Below are 26290 nucleotides of genomic sequence, written 5' to 3' on the forward strand. Positions count from 1 at the left end.
TGAGGTTAAAAACTCCAGATTATTCTCCAACTTTTTCTGGAGATAAAGTTTCTAGGTGGAACTTAGTTTTATGAGTCCATTATAAATAAGATTTCAGAATATAATGAGTCTTTTGTGGAGGAATAAATCAATCTTTTTTTTTATGATGCCCTACATTGTAAGACATTTTTCAGTTTGGAAGAAATTCTTGATGGTTAATTCCTTCAAGGAATTAGGTTAAGTGTATCAGAATAATTACTAAATTAGAATCTTTAGAAAACAAGGTAATATATTTTCCTTTCTTGAGGCTACCAAAAGAGGACCAATTTAGTAATAATCAACTCACATGGTATTTTAGAGAATTTTCCAATTTTCACCTTAATGGATGTAGATGTTGGGAGACAGGAGACTCCACAAAATGCTAGAAAGATGGGAATGTGTGAACTGCTAAAAGTACCTGACAATTTTCTGTAAGTTGTATTCATTAGTATTATCATATCCCAATATGGCCACCAATCTTTGCTTAGGCAGAATAAAATGAGTCTGAAAAATAACTTAGGAATTCTGGGCTCATATATTAGTTATTTAGTTGCCTTATTTGGTGCTACATTGCCTTTCATTTAAAGGTGTCAGGAACCCCATCTAATATTTGGGATATGATACTTGGGAATTTGAGGAAGTTAGTCACATACTTGAGAACTGGGAGTTTTCTATCCCTACAGGGAGAGCCTGAACATAAAAAGTGAAAAGGATGCCTCTGGATTGTTTTTCTTGTGCTTACTTCTAACATCAATTTTGATCAAGGTGCTTCTTGGTACTGGGCCAGTCATCTTGTTAACCTGCCTCTTTCTCACACTTTGTTCTGGGTGATTATAGCAATTATTTTATTGTCCTTGTAGGTGTTAATGGAGATCTAAGTTCTCAAATCTTTCCATTTCCTGAGTATTTTATACAGTAAAAAGCTTTGTAGACCCACTATCCTTGGATGGCAGTGGTTCCTCCTGATTTTCCACAATGGTGAGAATGAAAGTCAAGCTGGAAGCTAAAATGCCTCTAAAAACAGATATAATTTGTTCCTATTCTGACTGTATTGAAGAAAAATAAACGTACTTTAAAATTTTTTTTAGGTCCCTGTTGATTATTTCCCTGAGTTAAGATAATTTTTGATCAGTGGCTTATCTTGACGCCATTTTAAAGTGGTAACATTTTGAGGTGCTGGCAAAGTTATTAGAAACTGTCCCCCCACTCCTGCCCTACCCTAATAGAGAGCAAGAAGCCTTGTATAACCCAAAACTTGGGTAGAAGAAATTAAACTTTATGTAAATTCAACGTACTGTTTTTCTAAGTACATTCAACGTACTGTTTTTCTAAGTCAAATTAACGTGCAAATAATGTAAATATAACCAGAAGTGTAACAAGGGCATTTAATACTCATCACATCTATCTCTAAAATATTGCAGTGGATTATTCGGAACCTTGAATTCCAACCTGATGTACTTCTGGAGTATTACACAGGTCATATATATTTCACTTTTTTGGTTCAAACCCAGGGGATTGACACGATAATTAGATTGAGAACATCTGCACCAAATCAAAACAATTTCCCTGATCCTTCCTTGAGCCTTCTCCAGGGAGTGAGTGAGTGAGTGAGTGAGTGTGTGTGTGTGTGTGTATGTGTGTGTGTGTGTTTAAGCCCCTGCACATTTTATTTGTTGAGTCATCTTGAGGGCAATCCCGAGGTCTCCCCTGCCTGCCACTGCACAAACAGGAGGGGAGGGAATCCGCACCCGTTAGCATGGAATTGGGGAGGAATAGTCAAGATACCGCCTTTCGTAGGGACAGGAATCACCGGAGGTGGCAATGCCTTTCCCGCCAGAGGCCTGACTCTGGGACAGGGCGTGGCCAGGCGAGCGGGTGGGCACGTGCGCGGGGACCCGAGGACTCGAGTGTCAGGGCGCCGCTGCCCTCTGCTGGGCGGCGCTGTCGGAGCTCCAGCGCGGCCGACGGCGGGCTGCGCGCGGTTGGGGCGCCCTGCACCCCTGCAGGCGGCCCTTGGCTTCGGAGGTCGGGAGTGTTCTGCTGGGCGCGGCGTCGTGGCATCTGAGTCCGAGGCTCCCGAATCCCCTTTCCCCCCCAACCCCTTGACGGCCCCGGCGCTCTCTCTCACACCCGATTCCTGCCCCTCCTGCTGGAAAAAATGCGATGCAAACGCACAGAGAACCCCCCTCCAGACCCCGGAGATCGCGCACGTAACTCCACCGAAGCTCTGGGTCAGCGGTGCGGGACCTGGGGCTCCAAGTCCTGGCGCTTCCACTTCCATGCCCCTCGTTCACAAATGCTCAGTGCCAGGCCTTCGAACTCAGCTGAACAGCAATTATATCTCATTTACATGTTTTACTTTGTAGTCCACACAAATTTTATTTACATATAAGTTTCAAGATTAAGGAGTTTGGGGATTTATAAAAAAAACAAACAAACAACTAATTACAGGTTAAATGAAGTGCGGGAGAGTAAAAGTACAGTATTTCTACTGGAAACTCCAAAACTAACACGTGTATATAATCAATTAAAGATGACGAACATAAAACGTGTGCTTTGGCCAACGGTTTCTGCGAAAAAAAAGAAAAACATCAAGACAATTGACTTTTTGGTTTATAAATTTTAGCATTTGTGTAAATGAAGGACCATGCTTTCTGATCTAAGGGCTCCCATAACTTCCCAAGTTTCTGCACCCAAAGGAGTGGAACCCGAGGTGCCTGGAGTGCAGGAAGTTTGCAGGGCTGCTCAGCGGGAGCGGCGCGGGGGGATCCGAGCGGGGCTCGCAGCCTTCTCCTGCCGGGCCTAGCGGGCGCCGCTCGGACCGCCGGCCGCCCGGCTGCGGCGCGGGGACGTGCGCGCGGGGATCGCGCTGACACTGTGCGGGGGCATTCATCTGTGCCGCTACGGGAGGGTCAGGGGTGGCTTCCCTTAAATCTACTCCCCGCACTACCAAACAAACGCTGTCCCCGGCGGGCTCGGGCTCGGAGTCGGCTGGGGTGCAGGGAGTGGGGGTGCGGCGCCTAGTGGGGGCCGGGCAGGTGGTCCCGGCGGCTCGGCGTGCTGTGCACCCCGCAGGAGGGCGAGCGAAAGCAGCGCCGTTTCCGCGCCCGCCCTGAACGCGGCCGCACCCCGCAACCTCAGACACCGAAGGGGCGGCGCTGGGCCAACGACCGCGACCCCCGGGGCTCCGACCCACGCCCCGGGGGACTCCGGCCGCGGCCCGGACTGCCCTTTCCGCTGCCCTCCAGCGCCCCCTCGGGGCGGGGCCGGGCCGGCGGCCGCGCCCGCCGGGGCTGGGGGCCCGGAGGGGCGGGGGTCGCGGGCCCCGGGCTGGCGAGGGGGGGAGGGGGCAGGGGCCGCACGCGCCGGGCCGGGTGGCGGCCGCCGCGCCCTCGGGCTCCGGCTCCGGCTCCGGCTCGGGCTCGCCGTGGCTGCGGCGGCGCCGTGAGGAGGAGTCCGCGTCCTCGGCGGAGGCGGCGACGGCCGGCTCCAGGCCGGGTTTTGGCGCCGCCCGCCTGCTGCCTCCTGGCGGCTCCTGAACTCCAGCCCCCTCTCTATCAGCCTCTCACTCCGTCTCAATATGTCTCAAGATGGCGGCCAATGTGGGATCGATGTTTCAATATTGGAAGCGCTTTGATTTACAGCAGCTGCAGGTCAGGCTTCTCCGCGCTCGGCCTCTCGCCCCGGGGTGGGGGCTGCGGGCGGTCGCGGCCTCCCCCGGGGCCCCGGGCTGCCGGGTCGCCGGGGGGCCGCGGCGGCGGGGAGGAGGGGGTGCCGGGGAAAGCCGGGCCGAGTCGGGGACAAGTCCCTCTCTCTCCCCGGCCCCCATTGATCACTCGCTTGATCAGAAATTGATCCTCTTTGTTCAATTCATCGATCAGCCCAAGATGGCGCCGGGAGCCGCCGCCGCCACCGCTGCCCCCGGGGTCGGCCCCCACCCCGGGCGCCCCCCCGGCCCTGCGCCGCCGCCACGGCCGCCGCCGCCGCCGCCGCGGGACCGGGGAGGGGGCGGCCCCGGCGGCCCGCGGAGTGCGCGCGCGGGGAGCGGGGAGCGGCTGCGGCGGCGGCGCCGCGCCGGGAGGGGGCTGCGGCCGGCCGGTGGCGCCTGGCCGCGCGCCCCGCGCCCCCGGCCCGCCGTATTCCTGGGGAAAGTTTGTGGGGAGTTGCTGTGGGGGGTGAAGCGCCCTGCCTCTCCAGGAGGAGCCGCCGCCGCCACTGCCGCCGGCGCGGCGGAGCTGGGCTGGTGGCGCTGTGGTGCCGCCGGCTCGGGGGAGGGTCAGAGCGGCCACCGGCGGCGGCGCGGCCCGGCTCCGGCCAGGCGGGCGGGCGGGCCGGCAGGCGTCCGAGTGCCCCGGCCCGGGCGGCGCGGGCTCCGGCCGCTGCCCCAGCTGTCAGCCGGCGGGGCCGCGGGGCCGCTCCCGCATTCCGTGTCGGGCTCCTAACGCGGAACCCGGGGTTTGTTTACGTCTGGGCGGGAGCCCCGGGGCCCCCGCAGACCCCCCAGCGCCCCGCTCTTTTGTGTGCCTGTCCGAGCGGCGCCGCCGGCTCCCCCGCGGCCGGGGACACGGCTGGGGGCGCTTGGAGGAAACTTGCGAGGGGCGGTGGGGTCGCCCCGCGCGCGGAGCCTGGGTGTCGGGGCGCCCGGGAGCGCTCAGCGGCCGGCTGTGCGGGCGCGTGCGGGGGCCGCAACTTTCTCCCGGCGCCGGCCCCGCGCCGAGTCCCCGCGCGCTGCCTTCCCGGGCGGGGGGCGCCGCCTGTCCCCGCGGCCTCACCGGCGCCCAGGACTTCCCGCGGCCCCGAGTCATCCTCCCACTCCCCTTTGGCCCTCTCCTCCCGGACTCTCCCTTCCAGCGGGGCCCGGGGGGTGCGATGGAGCGCGCCCCAGGTCGGCTCCGAAATGCCTCCTCGGGTTGTGTTTTCGAAAGCACAGCCCCTGGGGCCCCGCCGAACCGTGGCGTGCGGGGCCGCGGTCCGCGCGCCGAGCCCGGGGCGCCGGCCGGCGATCGCGCCGGGGCTCCCCATCCGGCGCCAGAGCCGCCGCCGTGCCCGGGGGGTGCGTCCTCGCGGTCCGCCTCCCACCCGGAGGAGCGGTGCGCCCGCGGGGGCCGCCCCGGACCTGCCGGCTCCACGCTCGCCGCGCCCGGACAGCCTCGGGACTCGGCCCGGTGGATGGTGTGCGGCGTAGCGGGAGCCAAGTTGAAGGTGAGCGGCGGCGGCGTGTGGGCCCGAAGCTTTGGGAGCGCCGGGGACCCCCTGCGGCTTCAAAGAGCCCCGGGGCGCCCGGGCGCTTCAGGGGTCCCTCAGCGCCCCCGAGGGCCGGCTACTGCTCCCCACTGTAAGGTGTGGGTGAAGGTAAACTTGGCCGAACTTTCCTCACCCGGAGGACCGGTGATTGTGACCTGCACTACTTTTAGGAGGAAAGCAAATGAAATCCAGATGCAGGCTTATATGAAAAGAAGCAGATTGGATTAAAACATATATATAAATGGAGCCTGACAAGTTTAATTGTATAGGCTTGTTCTTGCCCTTGCCTACGTAAGAACTTGGTAATGCAGACTCATCGTCGTTATGAAATTTCTTCAAATGTCTCGCTTCACTGGGAAGAAGACTATGTGAAATATGTATTTCCGATAAGATTAAAACTTAAAAGGAGTTTGAGTATTTATTGACTAAAATAGATTACTCCAAAGTGTCTATTGTGTAAATTAAATTCCTAAATGTAATGAACACAGCCAAATGGCATTTTTGATAAATTGGTCTACCCTGTTTTAGTAAAAATAGCTCCCTTTTACCATAATTTAATTCCTGTGCTTACTGTAAAACCCGTTGTGGAGTTTTAAGAGACAAGCCTTAATTTTCTTTTCTTTTCCTTTTTTTCCCCCCTTCTTCTTGTCTTCCTGAATATGACATTCTTTTTTAAGCATCCTGGAAAAACTGCTTGGGAAATGCATTTGGCTTCTAGAGCGTTATTAGATCTTATGAAGTCTTTCAGGTCACCCTCTCTCCCCCAGTGATTAGCTAGCTACTTATTCAGGATATGGTGAGGACACTTAACTGTGTAACTCTAGGATTCGATTGAAAGTTTCCCTGTCAGTTTATGTGAATGAACCATTAGATGTTGATCTTGAATTTAAAACATATTTTTTCTTTCCTGAGCACAAGTTGGCTTTTGATGGTAGACATGACTTGGCCTTGGATGATTTCCTATTGCCGCTTTTTTCACATGTTTGAAAACTTCAGTTGACTATGGACTACCAAAGTTCAAAGTATAAGGCTAAACTGGCTCTTTCTCTGGGCCCTGAAGAGGCCTTTTGAGTTGATATCTAGCTTAGTGTCATCTCTATTCCCACAGACAGTAAGTGACCCAATGAGACTGCAGTTTGAGAAGAGAGAATTCACTAGTTTCAGATTCTTCTCATCTTTCCAGAACCCCTTCCATTGAGATCAGGTTGCCTGCGGAGCCCAGTGTGAGTTGTGGCATTGATACCGGAGGGTGAAGAGGCTGGTCTCAGCTGGACCCAGATCCAGGTTAGAGACTTCAGTGGGTCCCTGCTAGATAAAGCAGTTGGTTGTGGCCTTTCTCACAACCAGTGAGCCAGGGCTGTGTTCTTATTCCTCTGCTTGGTCAGTCTTGAAGCTGTCTTGCGACTGAAGAGTGCCTGGGAAGAGAGTTTCCGAAGGCTGAGCTCTATTTCGTTTCCTTTTTAGTCCCCAAAGCTTGTGGTACGGAAGTTTCAGTGCTCTGGCATTGCTAAGACTAGTTGGACAAGTTTTTATCCTATCCCACACTTGTAAAAACCAGGCTTTTTTTTTTTTTTTTTTTTTTTAAATGAGAAAAACACCACTGTATAAATTTGCCTTTTAAATACATGCTTGAAAAGAGGACACTTTCTAAAACCAGCTCAAGTAACTCTGTATGTTAGCACAACTTTTGGGATGGAGCCTGCCAGTGACTTGCTTTCGTTGGAGGCATTATTCCTATTTGGTGACTGATTTTCCTCTTTAAAAAACCTCTATAAGTAAAACTTTAAACATTTACTTCTTTTTTTAAAACAAGAAAGCAATTTCAATTTTGCTGTACGCCCATTTTCTGGTTGCTTTTATTTTGTTTTCTTGGTTAAGGAAGTGTGTATGTTACCTGTCATCCAGTACTATTTCCATAAGAAATATATTATTTTCATTGAAATATGTGTCCCATCGAGTACCTTTATGAAATAATGAGTAAACAAATCAAGGGTTTCCATGCTGTTGCTTTCTTTATTTCTTTGGTTCTTTTAATACCGGTGTCTTTGAGATTGGGTATGGGGAGCAGTCATCAGTTGATTGAAGTTTGCTTTTTTTTTTTCTGTGAAATTATGTGTATGTTTTGTTTTTGTTTGTTTGTTTGTTTTGGTGCAAGTCAGTGAAGGGATGAAGTTATACATAGAGACCCCCTTCACTTGCTTCTCCAATTTTACCCATCTCCTACCAGTAGTTAGCTACATGAGAAAGTTGGAAAGGGAAAGGGAATAGATTGCCAATTCCCTTAGGAATTATTCTCTCCTAATCCACTGAGCTAACCTTGAGCTGATTGAGCTCAAGACCTTTAATGGCTGTTGAAAAAGTCCTCCCCTCAGTTGTGTACAATTAAAACAAACCCACCAGGTTTTATGTGGGAGCTGTGCAGAAACAATAGTCTGTGTTCCTGTAAGATCCCCCCACTCCTGTCTTCCCCCCTAACACCCCCCCCCCCAGGCTACCAGCAACAGTCCACAGTCAAAACTCCTTAAGGCTGTGCTCACAGGCTGTGTTTTAGGAGAGAAAACAGGCTCACAGTAGAAAAAGCATTATTCATTTCAGCTCATTTATAAAGCCCAAGGAACATTCACAGTGAAATGAAGGAAGAACAAATTTGTTGGAGGAAACCGTGTCCTTTTTTAAAAAAGAGAAAGTCAGTATGTGAAAAACTCTTGCAGAGCTAGGCCACATTCTTCCTTGTGCTTCCATTATATAGTTCACAGATTTGGCCTCATGTAAATTCACATGGGTGTATCTGATGACTGTAACACAAATGTTACCCAAAGTTTTTTATAGAAGTTATTCTAACATATAGGATCATACATAATCTTAGAGATTATTTTGAAATCTACTTAAAACTAATGTACAGCCCAGCCGGTGTGGCTCAGTGGTTGAGTCTGGGCCTATGAACCAGGAGGTCAGGGTTGGATTCCCAATCAGGGCACATGTCTGAGTTTTGGGCTCGATTCCCCTGTAGGGGGCGTGCAGGAGGCAGCCGATTGATTACTCTCATCATTGATGTTTCTATTTCTTTCTCCCTCTCCATTTCTCTCTGAAACCAATAAAACTATATATTTAATAAACACTAATGTATAACTTTAAAAATATAATTGTTTTCCTTATGAAAGATCTGATTTTTACAAGTAATCCTCAAAGATAGACAGTCACATATCTTGTCCTGTTGTTTTGTCTTAAGCTCTGCATTATGGCTGCAGAGAGATAGTTTTGGTTTCAATTGAAATTCCCCTGCCTCGGATTGTTTAAACCAGACCCTTAATCTTATTTTAACATACTTAAAATGTTCAAAAAAACCCGGAAGAATTGTTTTGTATAAGTAGCAAGTGAATGTAGTTTAAACACTCAAGCAATTCTGCTATCTAATTGGAAACAGGTGGAATTCTTGGAATCCTGTGTTTAAATGTTATTATAGCAAAGCATAGAGACACTTTTTACTTAAGGCCATTGGTTTTGTTGAAACTATTGGAAGAGGAGCCCCATGACCTCTCATTTTGCCCACTACTGTTTCCCTGGATGTCCCAGTCCTGCTGGGCATTTTAGGAATTGGATACCTGGACACCTGAGAGAGACCTGCCTGTGTAGAGCGTGGAGCAAAAAGGAACTTTAATGGCATAATTAGACAAGTGATTTACTATCTATATTATGTAACTTATATAGCAAAAAGGTTGTGAATTCATTTGTGACTTCTAATTTAATAAACATTTATTGTCATGAGCATTTGGGTACATTTATTATACCTTGATAATGATTTTGAATTCAGACAGAAACTACTTTCCCTAAAGTTCTACATTTAGAAATATAAGCTTAAATAGTAGCCTGCCCTGGGGGGGAAAAACACAAACCAAAATGGTTAGGGGGACATTTCATTAATAAACTTGGAGCCCTCTGAATTGTATATCATTTTTTCTATTCTAGTTTTCAAAGCTAGCAAATAGTCTTCGTTTTGCTTTATGTTTAAGAACTTAGTTTTGGTTGGTGTTTGGTTATTGATTTTACTGAAGGGGATGACTAAGATTTGTATTAAGCTCTTGGTTTTGTTGCACTTTTGGGTTTGCTGAGCTGTAATCAGTCCTGCTTTTCAGCTGTCTTCTGAGAGAGTTGGTAGAGGAGAGTAGTTTTGGCTGGGCAGGAAATGGCCCTGCAGGAAGTTACTTGGGATTGAAGAGGAACCAGTGGCACTGCACTCATTTGTGCCACACCTGAAACAGCTTTGAAGCACCTGGGTTAATGTACCTGGCCTGTGACTTAAAGGTTTTTTAAGAGCGGGTGTGCTATCCTATTCACATAATATGACACAGTTAAAAAAAAAAAAAGCAATGAGGGTGAACAACTCTTTCTGGAAGACATGTAATTTATTGCAAAACCCATCAAGAATCTTTTCTTTGAAAAGTAAACAACTCTATAATAAAAATAATTCTAACTCTTGGTTTAATTAAATTCCGATAGAATGATGTTAGTGCACACAATACACGTCAGTTTCTTCACTTGCATCTGAAGGCTTTTACCGAAGGAGGCCCAGAGCAGAGTTTTTGTTTACTAGAGCCTTGAGGCCTAGACAGCCTGGGCAGTTCCTCAGACATGATTGGTGTGGGTTCTTCAGAGGAACCAGCTCCTCTCTCCCTCCTCAGAAACACCATCAGACAGGTGACTGGAAAGGCACGAGGGCTGGGAGTGGCATTCCTCCCAAGAATTTACCTAACACCTGGGAGCAACAGGGAACAATAGCCAGGTATGAGATTCACAAAAAACTGACTAGATTCTTCAACAGAGTGGCCCTGTACCTTTATAAAACACAAAAGGACAGGACAGGCCTACTGGGTCTTGTTCATGACCTGGGGGACTTAGTCAGCTGACAGTTGAAATCCTGAGTGCTTTTTTGACTCTGAAGGATGAAGTTAATGTCCGAGGAAATTAGCAGAGCTTACTCTGAAGCTTGTTCTTTATTATCATTACCCTGAATATATCAGCATGGAGCTCTTTTCTTAAAACTTTTTTCTATTTGGTTGTGTTTGGTCAATAAGTAAAAACAGTTATTTACTTATTTATTTTTTTTAAAGTTCTATATGGTTTTGAGTTTGGTTAAAGGAAAAACAAATTGACAAATTAGTTCTTAAGTGAATATTGTGAAATTAAGAGAAATAGGATGCCGTTCCTGCTGTCATTAAAATTTTATTTGGGTGTTGGCAGCTTTTTGCTAAATGTAAGGTGTTCAGATCCTGTCCATCTAGCTTAAAAAAAAAAAATTCTAAAGTTTCTTCCCAATTTCCTCCAAAATGCAAGACAGGCTTTCTTACATTGGGTCTTTCTCCCCAATTGTTAATATTTTATTCTCTGATATAATTTTATGTGTTAGAAACTGAAAAGAACGTGAATTCATTATAGGAACCTTGTTTCAGTTGTTATTTTGGAGTTGTTAGGGTCTTTGGTTTATTGCCACTTCTCTGTTTTTTGGAGAGAAATTGCTACTTAGATTAAAAAAAAAATTGATTAAAGCTAGCAAACGACACCAAAGGTAAATCCTTGTCTTGAAAAGCCTGAAGCTGAAAATGTAAGCAAGGCTGATGGGCTGTTTGGTAAAAGAAGAGCCTCCGTGGAGCCAGCCTCAGCCTGGATGCTGCCGGCCCCGGGTGCCTGCTGTCACACTGCCTGCCATTTCTTGCCCCACTTCTGAGCTCCTGCCCTGCCAACCTTGTCTCCTCCGTTGTTGTGACTTTAAAAAAAATATTTTTGGAGCGCCATTATTTTGAGATTCTTGGAAGAAAGATACTATGTAAATGAAAAATAAAAATCTTGCTGGAGGGAATTGTACATTTAATTTTTGATCAGATATGGAAAAAAACTTACTTTCTTACTCGGAAAATAGGGACAGTCTGTTGCTCCTATCACCATTTTTTGCTTCATTCTGAAAGGTGCAGCAGATAATGGTGAAACTGTCCTTTATTTTCTGTTTTTCACCACAGAAGTTGACTAGAACTTGAACCCATGCAGGTCTGTGTACAGTGAATTATTTCTGTGTCACATTGTTCTTCTCTGCTCTCATTGAGCAAAATAGCAATTGTCGCATAGAACAAAAAACCCTTTAAAGGGAAAAGATTTTGAGTCACCAACATAACAATTACAACAAAATTATAAGTAGAATTAGAAAACAAGTCTTCCTCTCCTGTTCACACAGAAAAACTGTTATAAATTGTACAATTTTGAAACAGAAAACTGAGTATAGGAGCATTCATGTAAATCAGTATAGAAACATTATTTTACTGGAATTGCTTCATCTTAGCTGTACCTCAACTCTTCGCTTACATAATGCCGCATGCTGTCACATCGTTCAGCCAAGTGGGAAATGAGGTCAGGTTTGTAGGCTCGAGTGGGACCTAGGAGCCAGACAGAAACTCAGGCTCTTGCAAGGTGCCTGTCCAGACGACTTTGTCCACAACACACCTCAGTCACAGGCAGGCACAGAGGATCAGTGAGGCGGCCAGGGCCTGGTGAGCACTTACCTTGGAGAGCAGTGGTACGCAGTCAGGTTGTCCCCATCTGGAGCTGGCCATCCTAGAGGGAATGCTGTCATCACTCTTCTCCCCTACCCACTTCTCATCCCTGCATTCCAGCTTGGCAGCATAGACGTGGCGTTGGAAGAGGAAGGATATTGCCAGTTATGGTTGATTGTCATTGTCAGGGGACTATGAAGTGGTTTGCTATGTTTTACGTTGCTCTGTGTTGTTATATAATTATGCCGTCATTTAAAAATAAACTGGTACTTTAATAAATTGTGTGTGTTTGTGTGTGTGTGCACAATTAGTTTTGGGGGCTGCTTCTAGGTGAGAGCCAAATCTAACAAGAGCTGAATGTGTAGACTTTACTTGTTTCAAAATTGTCCATTCAGTACAGTTTGCAATCCATTATAGAGGTGGCTGCCAGATTAATCTTCCCAACCCATTGATTTCATCATGCCATTCCTCTCCTCAGACACCCACAGAGGCTCAGTTTAGCCCAGAATGGAGACCACATTCCTCAGGCCAGCAGAGTTCCCGATAGTTGTCTCTACCTTTATCTAAACCTTGCCCCACTTAGGACTCCAGATTCACTATCCTCCCTGTGCACATCTGAGTATCAAGCCTTATTTCACCCACTCACTCCTTGCCTTCGTTTTAAAACCAGTGCTGCTGGAGAGACCCTGTGTGCCAGGCACCTCGGTTCAGGGTAGCATGGCAGCCTCCTGTGGGCAGAGGTGGATGGAGCAGCTGGGATAATATGGCTGTGTGCTTGGAGCTGTGTGCCTGAGACATGGAAGGGCCGCAGAGGGAGGGCATCAAAATGGGGGATAGGGCAGGGTTGATGGGTCAAGAAAGTGCCCAGAAGGGAGGGAAAGCTTGAGCTGATTTCTATGCTCGTGGGGAAATGTGGGAGTGAGGACCTTCCAGCAGAATAGTTGGGGAGTGGCCGGTGGTCTCTGAGACCTCCCCTCTGAGCTCTGGCTCCCTTCTTGGTTATTTCTTCCCTTCCAGCCATCCTTACCACTCCAGCTCTTGCTCTCTACCTCATGTTATGCACCTGCTGTCTCACCCCGCCCTCGGTACCCAAAAAGTCCTGCTGCATGAGAACCGCGGGCCTTGTTTCAGGGCCTAGTCCCATGTGTTCTGATTTAGGACTCATTCAGCTAGTTAACTAAGGAAGGCAAATGGAATTCTTTTTAGGATTGTCAGAGGTGGGTACATAGGTTGTATTAAAATGGCTGTGTTTTGACAGCCACCGATAGGGACACATTGATAGAACATAGATTTCCTTAAAAAAATGTTTATAAGTTTTTATTGATTTTAAAGAGAAAGGAAGTGAGGATGAGAGAAATAGAAACATCAATGAGAAACATCAACATTGATTGGCTGCTTCCTGCATACCCCCTGCTGGGGATCGAGCCTGCAACCTTGGCATGTGCCCTGACTGGTAATTGACCTCCTAATGCAGGGGTCTTCAAACTACGGCCCACGGGCCACATGCAGCCCCCAGGGGAGTCTGATCCTGCCCGCCAGGTTTTTTGGGCAGTGAGCGCAGCCAAGGTGTTAAAGTAGGGATTAGTAGTTCATATAGTCCGGCCCTCCAGCTCTCTGAGGGACCGTGATCTGGCCCCCACTTTAAAAAGTTTGAGGACTCCTGTCCTAATGCATGGGTCGATGCTTAACCACTGAGCCACACTGGCCGGGGCTAGATTTCTTTTTGATTCCTCCATTCTGAGGGGACATACACATTGGTTGAAATATACATAATTGTATTTGTGGCTCATAAAACAAAAAAATTCACATTTCTAAAACTAGAATTGGGCAGAACAATTCTTTGACAGATTTATCCTTTGACTCCGCTCGCAGCCTAAATGGGAATAGACTTCCCCATATTAACAGAGAAAACGTGTACTGAAATGATCAGAACCTACCCGATGCAAGAGAAACTGAGTAGGCAGGAACACGAAGGCCTGGGTGTCAGCACTGGGGAATTGTCTCGTGTGCGCTCATCCCCCAGCTGCCCGAGGTTCTGGCGTGTGTCCGGGCAGCGGCTCCGGGCCAGTTTCAGAGCAGTGGCCTTCATAGCCTGCGTGCTTTCTCTGCTTCTTCATTTACAAAGAAAGTACCTAGGATATTTTTGTAGAGGTGATGTCACTGTCTGGCTGCGTGATCATTTGCATGGATTTGGGGAAGTCAGGGCTGTGGGACTGCACTGAGAGAGGGGAGCTGAGACGAGCCACTGGTCCCCCTCCCTCCCCCCAGCACGGGTGGGGGTGGAGCCTGACTTCCATAGGACAGGAAGGAGGAAGAAGAGCCATAGAGGGGGCATGAATCCCAGCCAGGACTTTTTTCCTGAGACGCTGGGCCTGAAGCTGGTGCTGGGGAACAGTTTGCTGTTAGAGACTATATATACTTAGCCTCTTGATGGCCAACATCTCTGCTCTCTTAGCACCTGAGAGTCTAGTTGATTTAGTCACTGCAGTGATACTGGATCCAAACCCATGCACATCACCTAGAAGCACCGACTACACAGGGTTTTGTTCTCTGTTACACATGAAGGCAGAGTTGGAGAGTTCAGTAGGAGGCTGGCTTTCTAAGGGGTCTGTGGGTGGGCATCTGTTCAGAGAGAAGAGGCCTGGTCAGATGACACTCCTTAGATCTTAGTTTATGTTCCTCAAGGAAGTCTCATGGAAAAACTGAACTTTTAGGATTCAGATGATGTTTTTGCATGCCTGACTTTTGTGATGCTATTGCTTGTTTTGTAATAGAGTTATAAGTAAAATCTGTTAAAAGGTGCGCTGGTCTGGGAAATAAGGCACATTTGAGTGAAGTTGTTTCAGTTATCTGTTTTTTGAGCAACTCATTTTTTTTATAAACTGCTGGGGCAGTTCATTCATTCATTCATTCATTCATTCATTCATCAGTCAGTCAGTCATGCCTCCATTGTGCCTGATTACTGTACTTGTTCCCATGTAAGCCTCTGGGGTACCAAGGCCAGTAAGTCCCTGCCCTGCTGGTCAGATAACTGCAGGATACACAGTGTCCCAGGCATCAGTCAATAAGGGCTGGGGTGTCTGTTAGAGAAGGCCGGGCAGGGATGGGGGGAAATGGGCTGGGCCATCTTGCTCTGTTGACTTAGGCCATCTCCTTAGGGCCAGACACAGTTCTAGCACAGCGTTCTAATGATCTGAGCAGCAGGAAATCCCTGCCCACAAGGAACTTCCATTCTAGCAGGAGAGAGAGAAAGTAAATATAGGAATAAGTCAATTACAGAGTGCCAGTGCCCAGGGCCTGTGCAAAGCCCCATGGAGTCATTTCTGGTTCTGAAGCTCTGAGAAATAACTGCTTTTTAAATTCAGTCCTCAGGTTTGTGTTGAGGAAGGTCCTTTTAGGATCTCTCTATGAAAGACTGAATCAGAATGTGGAGGAAGGCATGGTAAAGAATGGATTTGCAGGGTGTGGCACTCAAAAGTCCAGTAAGAGATGGAGAGGGACTGGGCCAGGAGAGAAGATACCAGACCAAGTGCTGGTGGTGGGGGGTGGTGGCAAAGGAGGTGCTCTGGCCCTGGCATTTCTGGGAGGGCCCCTGGGATGGAAGTGGCTGTGGTAAAGATGGGGCTGGGAGAGTGGTATTTAGAGGAGGCGCCTGCCGGAGAGGCTCAGTGGAGGAAGCAGGCTGGGGAAAGCCGCTGTGAGGAGTCAGGGAGCAGTGCACTGAACGAGTGGTCTACAGGGCTCGTTGACGCTGAGCATCCAGCAGGGCAGTGTCCCTTGGTGCTGGCCCTTCCAGAGGCAGCCGGTGCACGTGGCTGCCTGGCTGGGCCCACATGTTCATTAAAAGCAGGTGGGTGACTGCCCTGTACATGAGCATTGGTGACTCAGATATGCATGGTGTCAGCCTCGGGTTTCTTTCTCCATCCCTATTTGCTTTTTTGGTTGGTAATCCTTTTTAATTCCCCAATTTCATGATGTAATTTTAACGGACTTAAACTTGAACACTTCAAAATTATGTAATTAATTACCTTGGGCTTCAATTACAACTAATTATAGTGCGATATTTGTGGCAAGTCAGGTGCCTACTGGTGTGTGTGTTGGGGGCGGGGGGTTAGGGTTCAGGACTGTCACTTGCTGTTCAGCAGCTCGGGGACTACACCTTTACGTGGGTCAGGCTGGCTGGCCTCTGGGGTTGCCCAGGAGGCTCCTTGTCCTGCCTCAGCAGGAGCAGCTCCCTGGGGGCACGCCAAGGTGCGGGGTGAGTGGGAAGTGCAGAAAGGAAAGAGAGAGAGGGCGATAGTGTACATTCCCCAAGGAAGGGCTGTTTGAGAGTGCAGAGGCTGGATTCTTTGCAGGTTGGAGAGAAGGTCTCATACGAGGAAAGTGAGTTTGGGGTGACTGGAGGGAAGCTGAGGCCAGAGTGTGCGATTCTTCTATTTTTTTTTTGGGACACGGAAGGGAGGTTGCCTTCAAGTGAAGGTGAAGGCTTCAGGGTGGGAAAGACTGTTTATGGAGGGAGGAAAGGTATGAAAACCACCTTGTGGGGAAAGAGGAAGGTGGAAGCCGGCTTAAAAATATCCGTGTGCTGTGTTATTCAGGGGATCAGGGCCCAGGGCTTCGGGTACCAGAAAACTGAGCCTCAGACCCAGGGTAGAGCTTTACGTTTCTAGGCTTCCTCTGTGCAAATAGTGGTGTTTTTATTTTGTGTTAGGAGGAAGAGGGGGTGGTCTTGCTAAGAAATCTTCACCTCAATTGACCATTGCCACTCCCATCTCCTGCTGATGGGGTCACAGCCCATCTCAGAATGGGGGTGCTGTGTTCTCAGTAGGCTGCAGCGGTCTGAGCCTCCTGTCCTGTCCCACTTACCCTTGAATAAGGAAGGCAGACACACCTGCTATCTAACTATTGCTTGGAAGCTTCTTGGCATGGACTTTAGACCGCGGGGCCCACGTGTGCCGTTCAGTGTCCAGTGCTCTGTTTCTGTGAGATGTCTGCTGTTGTATTGGAGAGGCCCAAGGCATCTTTTCCAAAGCTGGTCCTTACGTCCCAAACTAGAGAGGTTTTCTTCATGCTCCATGGGTTTTCCACGGCGTTTCCCTGTGGAATGTGCAGAGCAAACTGCCCTGGCAAAAGCTTTTGAAGCACAAGCTGAGGTAAATGGAGATAGGTCCGTGAAGATGCCTAAGGGTCTTACTGACTTTCTGTTTTTCAAGGGAGAGTAGGACTTGAAAACATTTGAGTTTACAACTAGTTTAAATTGGGGGTGGGGGGGAGTATGATGGTGCAGAGCACTATGGGAAAATTTTTTCTGTTAAGCATGTTGCTTGTTCTCTTGGTACAAAGAGCTGCATAATGCTTGATACCCCTGTTCTGTTATTTTCTATTTTTTTTTTTAGATAAAATTCACCATTTTCACCTTTTTTAAAGCGTACAATTCACCGGTTGTCGGTACATTCACAATGTTGTGCAACCAGTTTGCCCTAGAACATTTCCAGCACCCCAACAAGGAACCTCATACATGTTAGCAGTCACCCCCTCTCCCCGCTTCTGTCTGTGAATTTGCCCATTCTGGACACTTCACATAAAAATGGAATCATACAATATGTGCCTTTTTAAACGTTCTTTTCACTCAGCCTGATGTTTTCCAGGTTCAGCTACCTTGTAGCATGTGTCAGTACTTCATTCCTTTTTATGGCTGAATAATATCCCATGGTAGGTAATGCAGCATTTTGTTTATTCTTTTATACTTTGAGAGGCATTTGGGTTGTTTCTGTTTTGGAGCTAGTATGAATAATGCTGGCGTGAGCATCTGTTTTTGTGTGAAGGTATGTTTTCAATCTTCTTAGGTATGTACCTAGGAGTAGAATTGCTGGGTCATAACATAGTAACTTTATGTTTAATTTTTTGAGTTTTTTACTTTCTGACCTCCCAGGTGCTCATTTTTACATCAGGTGGTGGATCCTTTTTCTTTTCTTTTCTTCCTCTTATTTCCTCCGTAGGTTCCTCACATGATGAGTGGCTCCCCTTTGGAATGAGTGCTACTTACAATTGGATTTTTTGGAAGGTCTCGGAGTAGGAGTGGATGCTGCTGGTTGCCCACCTAGGCTCTCTTCCATCTCCACCTTCCTTCCTTGCTAACCTTCAAGGGTCCGGTCCTCTCCTCTGCTGAGGACAGAGCTTGAAGTTTGTTTGAACTAATTCTGGAACCCTGGTCTTCCCTCCTCCCCACCAGGTGTGGTGGGCATTTCACGGTTTTGGCTGGAGGAACAGGGGATGTCTGGTAGAGTTGCTGATGAGAGAGTGCTGCTTCTCTGGTAAAAGTTAATGAGGCAGGACAAACTGTCATTTTCTGCCTGTGAACACTCTTGTGCGGGACGAGGCTGTGCAGGCCTGCTACCATCGTCTTAGCAACGTAGGCTGGACCCAAGAAAGTGCAACTGCAGAGAATGCAGAGTAAAATGTAAGGAACCTGGCCCTCAGTCCAGCAGTCACCATGTCCCCAGCTCTCTGTGCCATGGAACAAACCGTCACAGTTAACATTCCAGATCATGGAAAGTTTCTCATCACAGTTAACATCCAGATCATAGAAACAGAACGTTTCTCTTGACTGCTTTGACTTGGTGTGAATTACAAGTAATGTTTTTGAGACGTACCAGTCCTGGTTGAGTGTAGACTTCAGAATGTGAGAAGAATATGAATGCTCCAAGCTCTCTTCCAATAGCAAGCAGAATTCCATTTGCTAAGCCAGGTGTCCCTCATACTTTAGATCCAGCCAATAAAGCACTAAGCAATTAGGATGGTTAATACTCGGTTAGGTATAATTAGAAGCGGGGGTAAATTGTGAGTGAAATGGACAGATTCCATACGTTACAGCAAAATACAAAATCTTACTCAGTTGTATATGTGTGTCTATGTGGGTCTGTCAATTCAGATATGTATATCATTCCTTAGTGGAATAGAAATGAGGGGCCGTTATCAACTTAGTTCACTATAAATTTGAAAAATTTGGAACATCTTACCAGTTTTATAACATTAAAGATCAAATTGTAGAGTTTAAAAACTAATTTCTACCCTTTGGTCAGGAAAAACCAAATCTCAATTTTCTGCTTGCCTTCAGGGTGTGATTGTTTTGTGTGTATGCATACATGTGGGTCTCACCCTACATGAGTTGCATTAATTACTCTTAAGTTCACAGCACATCATAACTCATCTGATTATATTTTTCTCCTTTATTCTCATCTCCATTTCTAGTCCCCCCCTATCTCAGTCTAATGTGTTTAATGTGCTTTTTATATGGATTTATTCTTGTAAAATATGTGGCCTCTTTTTGTGTAATTTTAATTCCTAAGTATGGTATTATGCTATAAATATTTCTTTCCTTCCTTTTCATTCAACACTATTTTTGAGATCTGTTTACTCCCTATCAGTTTTCTTCATCATTCATGATAGCTGCATCGGATTCCATCTTAAGAATCTACTTATCTTAGTCAGCTCGAGCTGTTGTAACAAATACCACAGACTAGGTGGTGTAAACAACAGGCATTTATTGCTAACTAGAGGCCCCTCGGCCTGGCCTGTGGAGATTGGCCAAAACTGGCTCTCTGACATCCCCCGAGGGGTCCTGGATTGCAAGAGAGTGGTTCTCAGGTGATGCACCCCAGAATTGGGCTCCCTCGAGAACTGCAGCCGCCAAGTCACTGCAGGTAGGCATCTCCTTCATTGAGCATCTGCCCCCTGGTGGTCAGTGTGTGTCAAGCTACCGGTCTGGCAGTTGAATGGTCAGACAGTTGCTTAGGCTTTTATATAGATAGATAGATGATAGATAGATGATTGATAGATAGATAGATGATAGATAGATAGATAGATAGTTTAGAGGCTAAGAAGTCCAAGATCAAGTTGCCTGCAGACTCTGTTCCTAGCAAGGACTTTTCCCTAACTTGTAGCCAGTAATCTTTTTGCTGTATCCTCATATGATGAAGGGAGTGTGGGAGGTCTCTGGCATCTCTTATAAGAGCATTAATCTCATCATGAGGGGCACATCCTTATAACACCATCAAAACCTAAATTTCTCCTAAAGGCCCCATTTCCAAATACCATCATGCTGGGGGCTAGGACTTCAACATATGAATTTGAGGGGATACAATTTAGTTCATACCGCCTTAGCTCACATATTCATTTCCCTGGGGATGGCCACCTGCAGTGGCCTCTAACATCCCAGTGTCTCCCACTTCTTCCATCTGTCAGGACTGGATTGTTGAGTTCCAGGACTAAGGACTAGGGACTAAGGACTAAGAACTGCCAGATTGCTTCCTAAAGTGTCAGTATTTCCTCTCCCCACAATCTCATCAGCATTCCCTAGAGACTTTTTGCCATTCTTGTTTTAAAGTGGTACTTCAATGATGTGCAATTTTTCTCTGATCACTGGTAAGATTGATGCTTGTTATAAATCTCATTTTTATATTGGTTAGAGTCTACAGATTTCCCCTTTTGTAAGATGTCTGATTGTATATTCTGTCCTTTTTTTTTTTTTAAATGGTTTACCATCTTTTATGTAAGTTTCTTGTATGTCTTACATGCTAATTCTTTGTTGATTTCACCGTTGCAAATATATTTTCCCAGTCCCTCCCTTGTTTGTTCACTGCAGTGTCCTTTAATAAATAGAAATTTAATTTTGATGAAGTCAGATCTGTCAATTTTTATTCTCATGTTTTGCGGCATTTTAGTCTTATTCAAGAAAATCTTTCCCCACTCAAGATCACAAAGATATTTATACTTTGATAGCCATATAGATTTGTCTTCCACATTTAAGTCTTTAGTTTAGGCTGGATTTGATTTTTGTATCCAGTGTGAGGTAGTCAGGTTTTCCAACACCTTGCTGAGCAGGCTCATGTCCTTCCTGTTGATTTGGGAAGAGGTCCCCATATGTATGAGCATGTTTCTGAGGTCATTCTTTTGTTTTGCTACCCTATTTGTTTATTCTTGGACAGGTACCACCCATTTTAATTTCTGTGGTTTAAACTGGTTATTTCTGATTGGGTGAATGTATCCTTTTTGCTTTCCTATTTAAAAATACCTTGGCTACTCAAGGTTCATTATTCATTCATGCACATTTCTGTCAATTTCTCCATAAGTACTGCTGGAATTTTTACTATATTTGGATTAAAATGCAGATTGATTTGGGGGAGAATAATAAATTTAAGTTGTCCCATCTTTGAATAAGGATATTTCTCCATTTATGTAGGTCTTGTTTTTCTTTATAAAGATTTTGTGTGTTCTTTATTGGATTAATTTCTAGTTCTTTACATTTTTTTGTAGTATTGTGAATAGTGCTTTATGTTTAAAATTTATTTCTAATTGATTATTGTGTTACAGAGGAAAACAATTGGCTTTGTTTACTGATTTTGTAACTCACAAACTTGCTTTGCTGAATCTCTTATTAGTTTTACTGGTTAACTTGATTCCGTTGTATTTCTCAGGAGACAATAACATGCAAAAAAGGGACACTTCTTTTTTGTCCTTTTCCTTCCACTCCTTATACTGGAGTGACTTGCTTTGTCTGCCAGGACCTCAAGGACTCAGCTGCCTTTTCTTTCCTTGTCTTAAAGGTAATGTGCTAAAAGGCATTTTTTTTTTTTTTTTTTTTTTTTTTTTTGGTAGCAGCTTTAAAAAGGTTAAGGAACTACAGTAAGTCCATTTCCCCTAATTTTCTCAGATTTTATTATAAGCAGACGTTAACCCTCAGCAAATGCTTTTCTTTGAAATCTATTCATGTCCATGCAATTTTTATCCCTCAGTCTATGAATATGGTAAAAATACATTAATTAATTCTCTGATGTTGAATCATCCTTGCATTCTGGGATAAACTCCTCATTGTCTTATATTTAAAACATATTGTTGGATTTGATACCTGTTTTGACAACTGTACTACTACATGAAATTGGCCATAATTTTCTTATCCAGTTAATTGAGGCTATACTAGTCTCATAAAATGGGTTAAAATTGTTTTGGAATCATTGGTGTAAGGTGAGGATTAGTAGTATCTGTATCTTAAATTTGATAGGGCTTACCTGTAAAGCTATTAGGCCTGAGGCAGCGGGCTGGAGGGTGTTTGCCATTTCACTTTTCTTTGTCATTGGTCTATCCCAGTTTTCTATTCTTAGGCTAGTTTTGGCATTTTATAGTTTTCTACAAATATACCCATTTCATCTAGGTTTTAAAATTTGTATGATTGTTCATATTTTTATTATTTTTGTAAATCTGTTTTTAGCTCTGGCTATTTCTTATTGCCTTTCTACATTCTGTATTTCTGAATTTGTCTAAAACGTTTTTATTTTCAGTCTCATGTAGAATTTTGTTTACCTTATTAAAATAAAAAAAAAACACCTTTTACTCTTTCAGTCTCATTGCCTTTGGGTTTTTTTTTTGTTTGTTTTTTTTTTTAGTTGTGTTCCATACATTTTGACATTTATTCAGTTTGTAATTTTGTAATTTCTCTTATAATTTTCTCTTTAACCAAAAAGTGATTTAATAGTATATATGTTTTAGATTTTTGAGATTTTGCTTCAATGACTTTTCTTATGTTATTTATATCTATTTTTATTACTTATGGTCAGAGAACATATTTAACAAATTCTTTGGAACATATGAGACTTTTTAGTGCATTGCACATGGTGGATTTTTGTAAATGTTCTCAAAAAAGAAGGTGCTAAAAAGAATGTGTTATTTGGGCATATATTTTTCCCTATGTGTATTATTTTGAGTATATTCATGTCACATAATTCTTCTATGTCTTTGCTAATGTTCTTCCTGTAGTTTTAACAGTCACTACATTATGTTAATATTATATTATTGGATGCATATACGATCATCATCTTTTATATTTTCCTGATTTGTCATTCCTTTTCTGTTGTGTAGATATATATTCATTCTTTCTTCATCATTTATGATATTTTTCCACTTTAAATTTTATTTGTTTTGATGTTAAAATTATTCTCCTGTTGTTTTTGCTTTGGCTTCTGTTTGCCTGATGCTTTCTCTCTTCCATTATTTCTAACTTACCTATATCCTTTGCTATCAGTGTTTTATTTTAGATATATGATACAGGATCTTGTTTTTTAAACTTAGATTGAGAGTCTGTCTGATTAATGAATTTAACTGGTCTATAGTTATGCTAATTATGATTATATTAGGACTTATGTAATTTTATTTTGTTTTTCTTTTGTCATTACTTTTTTGGGGGTATCTTTTTGTGTGAGGTTTTACTGGGTTGACTTTTCCTCTGCTGGATTTAAAAATTTTTAAATCTAGTTCATTCTTCTGGAATTCAGAATCTGGATTATTCCTGAAATTATTAAGACCCATCATGTGTTTATTTTTCCCTACAGTTCCTAAACTTTGTCAATATCTCTGTCCTATTTCCTGTTTCCATCAGCCTCTCTTCTGGTTTTTACTGTGTTCAGTCCAGGTCCATCAACTCTGCTTTCTCTGTGTGGTTTTAGGGCTAGTTTGTCCGCTATTCTAGTATTTGCTCTCCTTCTGGCTATTTTTGCTGTGACCTGTGTGGTCACCTAGTCCCTAGACCCCAAGGTATCAGCTGATCACTTATCCCTGGGAGAGGCTGGGGTGAGAGGGGGGGGGAGAGGCCTCAGCTAATATCAGTCCAGGAGTTTGGTGGAGAGGGGCAGTGTTAGGGTAGGGGGCTTAGGTATGGGCTGATGGATGCAATAAGCCCTTCAGGGAACCTCCTGGTGCCTTGCTCCAGTCACACCTGTTTCCCCAGGGCTACCTATTTCTGATGTTGTTTCCCATTGTTACAACCCTCATTGCATTTCAGGACTCTCTAGAGTGGGGGGAGTCACCCTAAGATTCTAATTCTGTTCATCTGGGATGGGCTTTGGTATATTTTAAAACCTCCTTATGATGGGAGCGGAGTAGGAATAGACTGGCCATGAACTCATAATTGTTGAAGTTGGGAGATGGTACTTAGGGGTTCATCCTACTGTTAGTGTACATGTGAAGTACTGTGTATAGCTAAAATTTTGGTTACCTCCTGGCTAAGACCCACTGGCCCTATCTAGTCTGTGGTATAGGGACATATATTCTAATTCTATAGGACAAAGGTATTCTAATCTAGAATATTGCTACTCAAAGTGGTCCATGAACCTTACATGACCTGGGAGCTTGTTAGAAATGCAGAATTTTCGGCTCCAGTCTGACTGAGTCAGACTGCATTTTAATGAGGTCCCCAGGTGATTCATATGCACATTAAAGTTTGAGAAGCACTGGTCTAGAACCTTTTAAACAAGATGATTGGTTTTATTTAATTCACATATTAATAGAGCCACTCTTCCCTTATCTTCCACGTTGAACTTTCCAGAAGATGGTTAGCAGCCAGTGGGCTGAGCTGCTAGTTAGGGAGGGAAAGACACACATTTTTTCATTTTGTAAACATTGTATTTACTGTGTGGTTATGTAAGGGAGGTGCCTGTGCCCTCTTCCAAGCCTGTTTTAAACCTAGCTCTTTTTTACACACAGTTCCCATAGTATCGATCATCTGCTTTTCAGGGACCTAACACATTAAAACAGCAAATTGGAAGAAGACAGGGGAAGTTCTAGAAGCAGGAGTAGCTGTCAGCTTGAGAGCAGGAGAACAGAAAGTCATCAGAATTGCAGACTGGGGCTGTTTGAACATGTAGGTTGTTGAGGAATGTAGAGATTCGCTGTGGATTTCAGCATTGACCTTCATTCTCATTACCCTGAGCCACTAAGAAATGACTAAATTCTGTGCTGATTATAAACCTACTACAGCCACCCCGTGGGGAAGGTAGTATTTTTACCAGGACCTTAGCAAATGTCAGGGCACAGACCGAAGATAAACACTTGTTTGGAAAATGAACTTTTGGGAGCTTCATTGTGCTGAATCCATAACACATTGTTCACCTAGAAATGGCAGCTCTCTCCGTGTGAGAACACAGGGTTTTCTCGACGGCCTGCCTTTGGAGCTGCCCGCTGACTGACTGACTAGCTAAGGGCACTTCCATTTGACTCGGAAGGAATCTTTGCGCTCCCTTTTATTAGCTGTGTGACTTTGGGTACTTAACCTGCTTCCTCTGTAATGGTGATAATAACGCTTCTTGCTTTACTAAGACTCAGCTTAGGACAGTGCCTGATATACTATCCCAAATGTTTTTTAGCCTCAAAATGAAAAAGTCATGGAAAGCATTGTGGTGCTGGCAGCTCACCAATAGAGTCTGCCTTATAGTAAAAGAATAATAGCAGCAGTAATCCATACTGAGATGTCATATGTCATAGTGTCAGGACTGACCCCTGGGTCGTCTGGGTCACTGGGTACGTATTGATGTATTGTTTACTATTTTATTTCTTGTATGCTTTTCCTTAGAGAGTTCCCCTCTCATATGATTAAAAATAACTGCTTACATGTTAAACCCACCTCAGTTTGAGATGTTTATTTTTTAAGGCAAACACCTACTTCTGGGTGTAACTTCCACATCAAATGTTCAGTTGGGTAAATGAAAAATGTGAGTCATGCCGTACTTGGCACCTTCAGCTTTTAATATTTGGTGGCACACTTCCGATACAGAGGAGGGATTTCAAAACGAAGTCCTTTCAGGTCTAGGTGGCAGAAGATTTCTTCAGATGAAGTATCTTCATTCTTAATGTTGATCAGGACCAGTAATTGTTTGAATTTTCTCCTCCTATTTTCTCAGCCTGTTAGGCCTCCATGGGGGCCAAATTGAGTTCAGAATTTACCACTTTTGTGCAGAGTGAACCTCTGCTTATGGAATGTGCTAAGCTCTAAGAAGAATAATTTCTGGTCGTCTATTAAACTCAGCAAATAGAAGACAAAATGTATGCAGAATACTTGCAAGGCGTCTTTCTGCCCATTAAGAGGGCTTGGTTTGCTCTCTGCAGTGATCGTTGACAGCCATGAACAGGATACAGCGATGTGCCGTGTGATATACATGTCTGAGTTTTGTTTTCTTGGCCAGGATCTTGAAGACTGTGTCCAAGATAGGTGTTTCTTCCTTGGCAGCGCATTTGGGTTATGCTGTCACCCTGTCTTTTTATGAAGTGGAGTTGAGCTGGGGGTTCGGGAGCGGGGCAGAGTGGCTAACATTAGCATTCCTTCCTATAGCACATAATTTTGAATGGAGTGGAACTATTGCCTGAATTGCAAATGCAGGAAATGCTTGTAAAACATACTTGGATCTGATGTTTAGATATATAAGGGAGAGAAATAGGAAATTTGGAGAACATGATGAAGTAGTTGTATAGAATATGCATCAGTGAGGATTTCAGAAGCAAAGTCAAATTTCATTGGTAAAATATCTTGGATAACAAGGAAAAAAAGAAATCCGTGTCTGGTAAGGGCTTGGTGGTTCCTTACAGCACTCGTGCTTCCGGTGCCAGATGGGCCCGGTGTGCTGGGCCACCTGGGCTGCGCTGTTAGTCCCTGCAGCTGCAGGCAG

At 45.2% G+C, this 26290-nt stretch overlaps 1 protein-coding gene across 17 annotated transcripts in view; it reads left to right on the forward strand.

Annotated features, from left to right (window-relative positions):
* The first annotated feature begins 3365 nt into the window (after positions 1–3365).
* CUX1 (cut like homeobox 1) overlaps positions 3366–26290 on the forward strand; it is a 351459-nt gene continuing 328534 nt past the window's right edge. For 8 of the 17 annotated variants that reach the window (XM_084881495.1, XM_084881496.1, XM_084881501.1 and 5 more), the window contains exon 1: positions 3366–3671. In XM_084881495.1, coding sequence (XP_084737621.1) covers positions 3609–3671 — 63 coding nt within the window. In that variant the 5' untranslated portion in view covers positions 3366–3608. Of the gene's footprint in view, positions 3672–4186; positions 5221–26290 lie in introns of those variants that run through there. The other 9 variants (XM_084881505.1, XM_084881497.1, XM_084881498.1 and 6 more) reach the window with 9 other exon arrangements.

This window comes from Pipistrellus hanaki, assembly GCF_964339955.1.
Source record: "Pipistrellus hanaki genome assembly, chromosome: 4".
Lineage (NCBI taxonomy): Eukaryota > Metazoa > Chordata > Mammalia > Chiroptera > Vespertilionidae > Pipistrellus > Pipistrellus hanaki.